Source organism: Episyrphus balteatus, chromosome 1 (genome assembly GCF_945859705.1).
Source record: "Episyrphus balteatus chromosome 1, idEpiBalt1.1, whole genome shotgun sequence".
Classification (NCBI taxonomy): domain Eukaryota; kingdom Metazoa; phylum Arthropoda; class Insecta; order Diptera; family Syrphidae; genus Episyrphus; species Episyrphus balteatus.
Genome location: NC_079134.1, coordinates 151,957,856 through 151,971,020, shown reverse-complemented (window position 1 = coordinate 151,971,020; position 13,165 = coordinate 151,957,856). Strand labels below are relative to the sequence as shown.

Here is a 13,165-nt window from a genome sequence, read left to right as displayed (position 1 = left end):
GCATTAAAAAAAGCGAACAAAAGTGAACCCACTGCACGAAGCACATATACAAACTTAAGTGATGAAGTTCACCCACCCTCACCATGTCTCAAAAGTATTATAGACTTAATACACTAAAAATAACAAATTTAAGAAATTTTCTCAAGCAGCTCATTGAAGTTTAGAGAACAATGAGAAAAAGTCCTTAAGTTTACAACTTTATGTCAGGTGTGGATACAAAAAGTGGGTTTAAGGAGGTCATGACTCTCTCATGTTAAGAAAGTCATTTTTACATAAAAAAAAATGAGAAAAAATTTAATGAAATTGTTGTTGTTAGGTATATAAAATCGGATGAAAGTGATTTAAATTAATATATATCTCAACATTTCAACATAATATACATAATAGGGTGGGTCAAAAAAATCGAAATTCGTTTTTTTGATTTGGTACCTCGAAAACTCGATTGCTAGACACCTCTAGAATATACTCACCAAATATGAGCTCTTTGTCTTTATGGGAAGGTCCTCCGCTTTTCATTTTTTTCATTTTTACATCAAGCTTCTACTAAAAAAAAAATATTTTTTTTATTAATTGAATTTTTAGCCAATTTTTTTTACATATTCTTGTAGAAAATATGGTCCCTATGCATTGCGACTTGGATGCCAATATCTTCTAAACGGTTAAAGTAACCAATTTGAGGCCAAGAACTTTTTTGTAGAACATTTAAGATATTACATTAATCCATCTTACTAATTTAATAATAATGACTTTTCAGTGAATTAGAAAATTTTGAAAAGTAAAAAAAGTTTTTATATTTTTGTTTAACTTTGACCTCGAATATCTTTCAAATGGTTAGATTAATAAAAAAAGTTATTAGGACCTTTTTTGTGGAGCAATCTGTTTCCTACAATAATATGTCATGCGCGTTTGATTATTATAATTTTTCACTTTGTTACAAATTAAGAACAAAAAAGATTTTCTCGATTTTTGGACCTCAAATATCTACTTAACGGTTAGATAATTCAAAAAAGTGTATTTAAACTTTTATGTAGAACGTTCAATTTTCTAGAAGAATATGTAAAAAATTGGCTAAAAAGCCAATTGGGTAACAAAAAATTATTTATTTTTTTGTAGAAGCTTGATGTAAAAACGGAAAATTGAAAAGCGGAGGACCTTCCCATTAAGATAAAGAGCTCATAATTGGTGAGTATATTCTAGAGGTGTCTAGCAATCGAGTTTTCGAAGTACCAAATCAAAAAAACGAATTTAGATTTTGTTGACCCACCCTAATACATAAGTACATAGTACATTATGTTGTACCTATTATGACGAGGCCTTTAGTTCAACAATAAACGCTTTTTGTTGAAACTAGCTATTTTTTTTTTTACATACAATTTTTGTAATTTGTGTTAGAAAAACAACAAAAAAAAAACTTTAAAAAATAACAAACAAAAAGTTGCGCATACACCACAGTGACCCTGTAATTAAAACGCAAATCATGATGAAGGCTGGAAAAATGGGTCTCGTAATTCCCCCCGTCCACTTGTGCATCGCTGTGCGTCCATCTGTAAATATTTCTACTGTCTAAACGTGTGGACGAATTTTCTTCAAATTTGGTACAGATAATTTTTATGAAATTCTGAGAGCTATTTTTTTTTAAGCTATTGCATAGATTTTTTCACGGGCCGTATGGGGATCGAATTAAGCAATTTCGTAACGAAGAAACTTGACGCCACCTACTTGGGTGGTTCGCTTAATGTGTATGTATTGTATAAAGTACGACTATACGAAGCTTGCATGGATCGAGACAAGCGAAAACAACACACGTGGGAGATCGTTTGCTGACACCACCCACCAGTAAGGGTAGTGCCATAAACTCAGTTTTAATTTTGACGTATTTGTTCTTAAAAAATTTTAATATTTTTTTGAGATGTCGAACAGATATGGTTGATGCATATTTGTAAAGGTTAAATGATAAACTTTTTTAATGATATAAAATTTATTATAGGATCCCGAGTCGAACTTTATGTACGAATTTAGTAATTAAAATACTTTATAGAATCTTTTAAAGTACTTTTCATCTTAAAATGAACCTAAATTAGAACTTTGTATACTAACTAAACTCAGTATCTCCTGTGAAACCTTCACGACTGATGGTGTACGACTTTGAAAACTGAAAACACTTGTTTAATCCTAAATATTCTATTTTTGTCCAGAATCTTAGACCTTACTATGTACTTATTAGGCTCTTTAAACTTGGTAGATACTATTAACACTATTTAAGCTAGGTTGAATCTATTGAAACTGAAACTTTTTTAATGTTCTTCATGTGTCTAGAATGTTTAAGCCCTGAAATTGTACTCTTCAATCTAGGTTGAGACTTTCAAAACTCTAAATGCTAGTTAAGTCCTAAAATTTCATGCTCAAACAGGAAAAACCTTGGCCATTGTCTCGTCCACTTGGTACTTTGATATGGCATTCGAAGTAGGTCGTAAAAAATAAATTAAAACAAAGTTAAAAAGTTAAGAAAATTAATTCTTCAGCTTTTTCTAACTTTTGAATAAAAAGAAAACAAAAAGTTTAATTAAGTAATTGAAAATAAAAAATATATATGTAGGTACATACATTGTACTTTTTAGTGAAAAAACAGCGTTCGCTCTACATGTGCTCGTACCTTTGTATACGTAAAGTAAACAATATATGAGGAAAAGTGTTAAAAAAATTGTAAAATAAAATTTGAAGAACAAAAGTGAAAGTGAAGAAGATAAAAAATTAATATTTTAGTGAAAATAAAAAAAAATAAATTAATAAGTAGTTCGGAGTGTTTCTTTTTCTGAACATGTCTGACCTTGTTCAAAGCGCGTTCGTTTGCTGTGGTATTTTAATAATGCCGTCTTAGAATGTATGCCTTAAATTTTTTTATTGAATTTTGACTATTTGGCCTTATATATGTAAAATTTAATATAATAGTTCAAATAGTCAAAATTGTAAGAAATTAAACATTAATTTAACATTATTAAAAAAAATTGATGCTCACATTTTTCATTGATTTTTTTTTTCATAGTATTTTTTTTTTAATTTTCTGTAATAAAATTTCTTAATAATTTTTTTTTTATTTGCAATAAATATTTTTTTTATTGTAAGGGAAAGCAAATGCATTAAAAATCCCACCAAATTTTTAGAGTGAACGGTTTCTGCAACAGCAACAAAACGCAGTTGTCCTGCGAAAAAGTTTTTCTGTCATATAAAAAAAAAAAGAAAACAAAATCAGAGAAACTCTGCAATAGTGCTTGATAAAATTTAAAAAAAAAAATCATTTGGCGGCAAAATAAATTCTTGGTTTTTTAATCTTTGGTAAGTAGACGTAAGGGGACTTGGGGCTTACAATTAGTACCATGTCAGAGTCAGCATTATTAAAATCAATATAGTTATTCTTTTTGTTTGACATTATTTGACAAAGGGTAAATTATCTGTTCTAAATTATGCATTGAAAAAAAATTCAATGCTTTAAATATCCGTCGAATTTCTTTCAATTTTGGATATTTGACCATACATTAGGTTTATATAGTTGAAGTAGCTTATGCATGGTAAAATCTCCAAAATTGTAAGACGAATATTAAAACAAAAATTTAATGCACACATTTTGCATTGATTTATTTTTTAATGCAAATTTTTTTCAATAGCAATAAATATTTTTTTAATTCGAATGCATTTTTTTTTTTCAATTGAAAATTATGCCCAAATTTTAAACTTGAACTTTAACGTTCATATTATTAACAACTAAAATGAGTTAGTAGATCCTAGTTAGAATATTTAGACCCTAATGAGAAGGAAAATGCCTATAGAAGTCTTAGAAATACGTAGAATAAATAGGACTTAATGAGCTTTGGTAGAATATTAAGGTTCTAAAAAGGGTTTAACGATAATATTTTTGGTCCTAGATAACTACCCAAAATGGGATTTTTTCCGATAACCGACTGTTTGAGGTCTTAAGTAGAGGTTATTTCCTTTACAAAATAGGTGATATTTAGGGACTATTAAATCTAAACAGAGAATAGTTGGACTTTAAATAGGTTTTAAATAGTCCCAATTGTTCGACTCGGGATGTCATATAAAAAAATTGACAATATGATGTGTAAAGAAAAAAAAGTTAATTTGTTCGCTTTTTTTCATGAAAAGTGTTTGATTTCAAGAAATTATTTTTATACTTTTTACAAAACATTATAGGATTTAATTATGGTTTAATTTTTTAGAAGACATATAAGGCTTATTCAAGTTATAATCTTTTTGTATATAATTTTGCATATAAAAAAAATTGACATAATGAGAAATGCTAATTTTTAAATTTAGTTAATTTTAAATAATTTTATAATATATGTATTGAACTTCAAAAATTATAAATTATGACGTTATCACGTAAAATTATAGTTCATAAACAGGATTAACATTTTTTTCTTTGATAATACTTGTAAATTGAATTAATCAAATAAATATCTTGAATTAATATCGATGAAAAAAAAAAACATAGGTAGATAAAAATTAATAAAAAAAAATTATAATTGCATAAGTTGATAAAAAATATAATGGAATAGCTTTCCCGCTGCAATCTCCAGGGCCACAAATCTTTTTTTTTTATCACTTAGAAAGTGTACCTACAAAATTTTCAAGTTATTGCGAATTTCTCAAAAACGGCATTTTGATTAATCTTTGCATATCTATACATATTATTCAAAGCAATTGAAACAAAACTACATTTTTAGTTTTTCTCAAAAAAGTCAAATAAAAAATTATTTTTTCCACTGAACAAAAACTTGTCCTCCATGTCGACTCTTCCCGTATTCTTTTAGCCTACGTGCAATTTATGTACTCAAAAATGTATTTTTTTTTTTTAACTTTACTTATTGTGTTTTTTTTTTTTGGTCTAGTTGCAATATTTCTGTTTCGTAGAAAAATGGTGAACAATTTTAAGTAAATGTTCCTTCTTATCGATCTAATTTACAATTATCAATTTAGCGGCAACAATAACGAAAAATTTAAAGAGAATTATGTTTATCGAAATAAGAAAACAAAGTTGCTAAATTTGTATTTAAAAATTCAAAAAAAGTTCGTTCTCCAAAGAAAATAAAATGCACGACTGGGGTCGCACGTACTTGCTCTTATACTAAAGTAACTCTTATGTTAAAGCTTTTTATTCCAGAAAATTAGGAAAATTTTATTATTTGATATTTTCAAGAAATTTCATAAGAAGTGTAAAAAAATAAAATCTGTTTTTATAATTAATTAAACACCGTTTTAAATGATGTTTTTCAAAAAACCAAGTATGCCATTTTATTACTTGTATAAAAAGGTATTTTTAGAAAAAAAATTTCGAAAAACGTTAGAGCCGTTTTTTAAAAAAATAATTTTTTATATATAAAAAATTTCTAACATTTTTCAAAAAAAAAGTTGGTATGCCATTTTTAAGAAATAATTGATTTACGCATAAAAACGAAATTTCAAAATTTTTCACTAACTCGTTTTCAAAAAATTGATTTTTCAAAAAAAAATTTTGAAACATTTTTTAAAAATCCAAAAATTATTTTTTTGAAAATTTTCTAAAATTTTAATATTACTTTTACTTAAACGCTTTTGTATAAAAATTTTCGTTGAAATCGGGTTAATCTTGTACGAGATATTCAAAAACCAAAAAAACCGTTCTATGGCAGGTACCGTTAATAACGGTACAAAAAATATTTTTTTTATTTCAAAAGTTGGCTCTTATGGTAAATACTAAACACAAAAATTTTAATCAAAATCGTTAGAGCCGTTTTTGAGTTATTTGGTTTGAATTGAGAAATTTGTATGGGAGGTACACTTTCTAAGAGAGATAAAAAAAAAACAAAAAAAACCAACTTTCAGAATTCCATAAAAATCATCTGTACCAAATTTGAAGAAAATCCGTCCACCCGTTTAGGCTGTGGAAATGTGTACAGATGGACGTACAGACGCACAGACGCACAGACGCACGGACGGAATTGCGAGACCCACTTTTTTGGAATTCTCCATCATCGTAATGTTGGTTTTGATTAAAACCTCAAATTTTTTTTTCGACACGAAACCAATACTTGCCCTATTGAGCAAGTAAAAAAATAAACAATATTTTAAATGACATTGAGCTAAAAAAAAAAGTAGGTATACAATTACACTGGTCTGCAAGGAAATCCTCCTTTAACCCATTTCCGGCGGCTACCAGTTCCAGTTGACTTAGAAACTTGAAATTTTGAACACTATCTATTTTTGGTCTAATTAGATGAAATCTGAAAAAAAATTTTTAGTGATGCTCCTAGTTTTCCGGAAAATTCACGTTGCGTTTTCGCAACGTTAGCCGAAAGGGGTATCAAAATTAAAAAAAAAAAAAATATTTACATGGAGAATTTTATGAATTTTATTTGAATTAAATTTATATACATTGCGTAGAGAGAGGTTGTTGAAAATCAAAAAACAAAATTCGTAATAACTTAAACATTATACTTAGATATATTATGTTTACAAAGAAAGGGCTTTGGTGTGGTATTCTTCGAAGCATTTAGGGTGGAGGGGGATATTGCATTTCCTGCAGGAAAAAATGGTTTGGCTGGAACACTTGCGACATCGGAGACGTTTTTCTGTTTTGATGACAGTATGTTTCATACTGTCGAAACGGACCACTACATTGGGGCTTCCTTCCGTTTGACACACAGGTTCAGAGTTTGTTTCCGATCGCAACAGTGCATCTACAACAAATGTCCTAAACTCTAGTTGCGACATTGATGTTTCCTTGGCAAATTTTTTGCAAATGCAATGCATTTTCCATGCATTTACCAGCACTGCGTCCAGGGCATTTGTTAAAAGTGGCCAGTACCACTTTTTTCCTCGAATTCGTATCCTATAGTTGCTTGTAGCGTTATCGAATAAATCAACTCCACCCATCGTTACGTTGTATTGACGAATTGCATTTGGCATTGGAATGTTGATATGTTTCCTCTGCTTTCGATCAAACCGCTTCGCCTGATTAATTGGTTGGTCCATCAAATGATTCGATAAAACTGTTACAATTGAATTGTCGTTCCAACGAACAGCTGCTATTTCATTTTCCTTATCAAATGCGAAATCCATGGAACCACGACTTTTTTTCTTCATTTGTTTGGGATCGGTCAACACTGCTTTTCCAGTTCTATTTTCACGAACTGTGCCTGTAAATACAAAAACAGTAAGTTTTTCGCTACACAAAATTGAGATTGAATAAAATTACCTGTTGCGAAATAGCCCAATTTAGAAAGCCGATATATTAGTTTGTGTGACGTGAAAAAATTGTCGAAAGTTACCGTGTGCTGACTTGGTTTATCGATTTTTGAAAGTAATCTGAGTACAACATTTTCTCCCAACCCGAATTCAGAGGAGTTTTCACTACTTGCGCCACCATAAGGAATGAATTGGAACAAGTAACCATCATGTGAGCACAAATTCCAATACTTATATCCAAAACGTATTGGTTTTCCTCTGATGAACATTTTTGCAGAATGGCGTCCGTAGTATGGTATCATCTGTTCGTCAATTGAAAGATGATGGCAAAATACTCCAAACTGCATAAATCTTTCATTTAGCATATTGTTGAGCAATGAAACTTTAGCAAACTTATCTCTGGGGTCGATTTTACTGTTGTCACAAACGTGTAAATAGCACTTTATTTTCCGGAACCGATCTCGACTCATTGTATTTTTTATTAGGTCGCATCCAAATACTTGTTGATTAGACCAATACAAATCCAATTGGGGCACTGTATGTAATCCAGAGAAATACATTATGCCGATGAATTTGCGTATTTCATTGCCATCCGTTTTGAATGTTGGATTATTTTTGTCTATATTAGCATAGGCGTTTGTGTGGTCAACAATAAAATTGATAATGTCACTGTCTAGAAATAGTTCTAGCATTTCCAGAGGATTGAAATTACCTGTAAGAAAAATAAAAAGAGTCATCTCTCTTCTGAATAATATATATATTATAAACTTACCGATTTTGTCATAAATTGCTCGTATATTTTCACTTGATACGTCTGTTGGTTTTTTTGAAAATTCAACACGATGGCTTTTTGACCACTTCGGTAACTTATAAGGAAGACATGCCAATTCCTTTTTAGAAGTTGAAGCAACGTTTTGGGATGTAGATGCACTGTTTGGTTTATTTGGTGAAACATGGACTTCCGGTTCATTGATTTCAGGATTTTGAGAATTTAAATCATCAAACATGCATTCTAGCTCAACTTCGCCAGCCAATTCATTTGGGAACTCATTTCTATCCTCCAAAAGCTGCTCATTATCATCGATGTCCTCATTATCACTAACAGCATCATTTTTTGGAGGTAAAATAATAATGTTTGTATGAAGTGCAGCATCCAAATTCAAATTTAATTCCTCGTCTTCATCAGAACTGGGATTCATCAATAACTCTTCGAGTTCTTTAGCAGATAAAAACTTTTTGCGATACATAATATTGATTTTTTTTTTTTTTGTAAAACACAGATATAATTTTCAAAACACTTCTTGATAGCACAACTCACAGCTTATAAGTAAAAAATAAGCTCAATGCGAAGAGCTTATATTCGCGATCCATTTTTCCAATACAGGGCCCCATTATTAGGTACTTGTGTTTTTTTTTTCTTGGAATAAGAATATGCACTCCATTCATATAGTACCTGAACATAGTACAGTTGCCTTATAGGGACCACGCTGATAAGAAAAGTGACCTGAGCCTTGATGTTTCCTATATACAAAAAGTTATTGCCTAATTATTTCTAAGAATAAAGGCAAGTGAATGGTAAAGGGTTTTCCCAATATAACACTAATGAATGATTTTTATTTTTTTGTTCTCAGAACTAAAATATGCATAAATGGGTTTTCCAATATAACCCTTATGAATGATATTTTATTTTTTTGTTCTCAGAACTAAAATATGCATCCTTTTGTAGAACAATAAAAAATTATGATATATTTTTAAAATGTCAGCATTATAAATAAAAACACATAATATTCCAAGAAAAAAAACCGTTCAATTTCATTTCAAGCAGCAAACAAAAAAATATTGTGTTTTTAGCTACTGCTTTCGGCTAACGTTGCGAAAACGCAACGTCATGCTTTCATCTTAGCTGACAAGCAGACAACTCATGTAAATTACGTCAGAATTATTTTAGATCATTATTTGAACTCTTATTTATCTGCAGTTGACATTATTTTGTAAAATTATAATTTTGACGATATTTCGCGAAAGTTCAAAAATCCTACCTCAAAATTTTCAAAAACTCGAATTTTGAAAGTCTTTAAAAAGCACGAAAAAAAATTTTCACAAAAAAATCCAAAAACAGGTCGATTAGATAATTGTACTATATTTCAAAATCACTTTTTACTTCATTTCAATTTATAATCAGCTACGTTCCAGAGATCTTCAAAGTTGACGTTGCGAAAACGCAACGTTAGCCGGAAATGGGTTAAATAAAACTATACTTTTCTAAAGGATTTTTGTATGCTGATTCCGAATCCGAAGTCAGAATTGATCTAGCACGTCACGTTTTTTAGATATTCCCGTTAGAAAATCTCAAAACCCCATTTTTTTGCTGTTTTCGAAGAAATATTTTGGCATCATGTAATATTTTTCAATTAAAATTGTTACGGTTTATAAAAGAACTTATTTTTTTCTTTCAAATTCAGTTTCAATCTTCTCAATATCTCTTTTCTTCTCCGAGATATCTTAATTTAAGTAAGTTTAGTAGGTTTGGCATATCTTATCATACAAAAAAACTTATCTCTTAAAATTAATATATCTTTCTCCCTAGAACAAAAATATACTTTTCTAATGGACTTTAGTGTGCTGATTTTGAATCCGAACTCAAAAAATTTCGGTCAGCTCTGGTTTGTGAGATATGGTAGTTTTTATTGAGATTTTCTAATAAAAAACTTGATTTTGTGATACTTTAATGCGAATATCTTAAAATCCTCACCTGATAGAATTTTTTTGACTTCGGATTCTAACTCAGCACATCAAAATTATAAGAAAAGTATACTTTTGTTTCTAGGAGAAACAAATCTGAAGCTTTATAAGGCAGTTTATCGAATGGTTTATTACAAATAAGATATTTTTAAATAGATAAATAGTATATAAAATTACAAAACACGTAAAAATTTTGTTTAATGTATTTTATTATGGTTTTCTTTACATATTTGACTTTTTAAATATAATGGGCGTTGATATTTTACATTTTCCTTAATTAAGATGTTTTTTTTTCATGTTGGATTTACTAAAAAGTAAAGGATTTCGATATTTCTGCTTTTTTTATAAATCAGTATTTTAAAACATGAGTAAACATTAATGTAAAACGCCATATTTTGTGTCAATCGATAGGCCATATTACGAGGAATAAGTCCTCCAAATTTGAGCTCAATGCTACAAATAGTTTTAATTTTGCACGAGTTCAAATAAATCTAAAAGGTTGATTTTTTAGAAACTACCCACATTTTTCAAAAATCATTTTTACAAAAATGGTACCTGATAGAATTTTTCTGAAACCGGATTTAGATTCAGAAAAGTCTAATCTTTCATAATATCAAAAAAATATTTGAAGGAGAAAAAAAAGTTAAATTTTGCAGACCAGTGTTATTAGATTTCTATTATTGAGAATCATTTAAAATAATTCAAAGTCGTTTTAGAAGTTTAAAAATAAAATTACACATTTTTTTATAGGTAAATATTTAAAAAAAAAAAAAAATTGAAACAAATTTGGTATAATATTTTGTAGCAGTTACTAATCTACACCTTGAACCAAAATTTCAAAAAAAACTTCAATGTAACGTTTTCGAAAATTTAACTAAAAACAATTTTCTTAAATCCAATTTTTTTTTTATTTATTTATTTATTTAATTTAGTGCTTTATTTGTAGAACCAAATAGTTAAAATTGAACAAGTTGTTTGGTAGAAATTCAGACCTTAAAATTATAAAAATAAATTCCTGTTGAATATTTTGGCCTAACTAAAATTCTATTAAGTACTAAAAGACAAAGAAGATAGAAAAGGCTTTTTTTTAAACTTCAAAGTCTCGAAGAATTTTGTTTTAAATTAATTTCTAAGAGTTTCAATAATTTTTGATACGCACCTGCCATATCCTCTCATAACCTTGCCGGCTTTGTAATGTTGTTTTATACAATTTTTTTTTTTGTCACCTTCATCATCCCCCTTCGTCGTCACATTTCTTAACTATTTTTCAATAGAAAAACTTTTGATGTCGTTGCTCGAGAGTGGTGTTACTCTATGTTACTTTGATGATTTCTTTTTTTATTTCAAACATAAAAAAAATAAAAATCAAACAAATAGAAAAAAAATGAAAAGAAAACGAAAGTGTGTATAAACGTGAGTATAGAATGTTTGGGGGTAAAAAAAAATTGCGGCTGATGGATTTTTGACATTACCCCTAAGAAATTTTCTAGGTAAACGACGAATTTAAAATATAAGAGAGTTGTGGTTGTTATGTTTTTTTTTTTTTTTCTTATTTTTTAAAGCCAAATGAGATTGGTATTAAGCTTTATCCTTCCTTCCTTCCGCCATCATCATCACACAGTCTTCAGTCGTCATCGTCTCCATCGTCATCGTCGTCTTTTAAGTTGATTCGTCGTCTCTGATGATTCTAAATCTCAGCCAAAAAAGAGATTGACACTTCCTGATAGGATTTAAACAAAAAAAAAAAACAACTTTGTATGTGTGCAGGAGAAGAAATTTTTCCAAGGTTTCCTTTCCTTTCCTTTCGTTTTTTTTTTCTTGTTAAACATATTTAAACGCGTGTAGAAAGAAGCTTCAAGACAGATGAAAGACGTTCAGAATTTTCTTAAAAATTGTTTTTTGTTTTCAATTTGTTTGTTTTAAGTTCAATCTTTCTTAAAGAGACTGAATTCTGTGAGGTTTTAGCAAACTTTCGAAAGTGACTGAAGAAGTCGCTGATTTCCCGAATAAAAATTGAATTCCGCCGCTCCACCACTGCACCACGTCCGCACCACTTTTTGACCGCCGCAATAACAGTGCACCACGTGTGCACCATTTCATTTTGTATGAAAAAATTCGGCGCACCGCTGCACCACGTCTACACCATGATCAAAAATTCTATTCTCGTACTTATACAAATTTTAAAGTCGTTTTCAAAGTTATTTTGACTTAAGCAACAAATTGCCAGTTCGTACAAACATGACTTGATAGTCGAGTGGTTAAGGCGTTGGACTTCTAATTGAAAGTAGGCACTCTGGATACTTGGGTTCGAATCTCCTTCTCGTTGGTAGTTTTTATTTTTATTTTTCAATAATCCAAAATTATGTATAATGGTGCAGCGAATTTTTCATACGAAATGAAATTGTGCGGACGTGGTGCAGTCGTGGTGCAGCGGTGGTGCAGCGAATTTTTCATTCAAAATGACATGGTGCGGACGTGCTGCAATCGTGGTGTGGTGCGCCAAACGGCGTTGGTGCAGCTGTGGTGCGGCGGTCAAGATTTTTTAAGAAATTTTGTCTTTAAAAATTCAATGTTTTACGGTTTCTTCCACTTGACTTTGAAATATTGAACTACTGTACTCGGCATTTGCCCAAAGTCTGGATTGAAAAAAAATCGTGATATCGTCCAAAAACGTTAATTCGTCACGTACACACATTAAAAGAATATCTACCAATAAATTTGTTCAGCAATTGCATACACGTTTGCACTGAAAAAGTCGGCCCAATCTGCAAATAACTCTTTTATATTTTCGGATCAGATCACGTTAATTACACAAAAGAGCACACGAATTGTTTGAACTACTGTACTGCATCAACAACCACCTTTTACCCCACCTATCTTTTGCCAAGGACCAGAGGTCTATCGCTACAATTTGACATATCGACAAAGTACAAAAGGACCCTTGAACCTTTTTTGCCAATAATACCAATATAAATCAGCTATATTGTTCGACCGAATGGGTTAGTCGGCCCGTCGACCTTCCTATCCAACGGATGGACGACGGGACGGACGTTTCGATTAACTTTTATCTTTAACATGGAATTTCGGTGTAGCGTGCAGCCGCACGTGTGGTCTTGCAATGGAATGTGTTTGTAGATATGTGCGTTTTCTAAAGGATACGCACGAAGGACGATAAAGCCGCCGC

The 13,165-nt window shown here is 30.1% G+C and overlaps 1 protein-coding gene across 1 annotated transcript; it reads right to left on the bottom strand.

The window, feature by feature from the left end:
- Positions 1 to 6,504: 6,504 nt before the first annotated feature.
- Positions 6,505 to 8,486, bottom strand: LOC129911386 (piggyBac transposable element-derived protein 3-like). Its single transcript, XM_055989189.1, has 3 exons — positions 8,012 to 8,486; positions 7,409 to 7,951; positions 6,505 to 7,190 (listed from the first exon to the last, which is right to left on the bottom strand). The coding sequence occupies exons 1-3, from the start codon at positions 8,484 to 8,486 to the stop codon at positions 6,505 to 6,507; spliced, it is 1,704 nt and encodes a 567-aa protein (XP_055845164.1).
- Between the last annotated feature and the right edge of the window lie 4,679 nt (positions 8,487 to 13,165).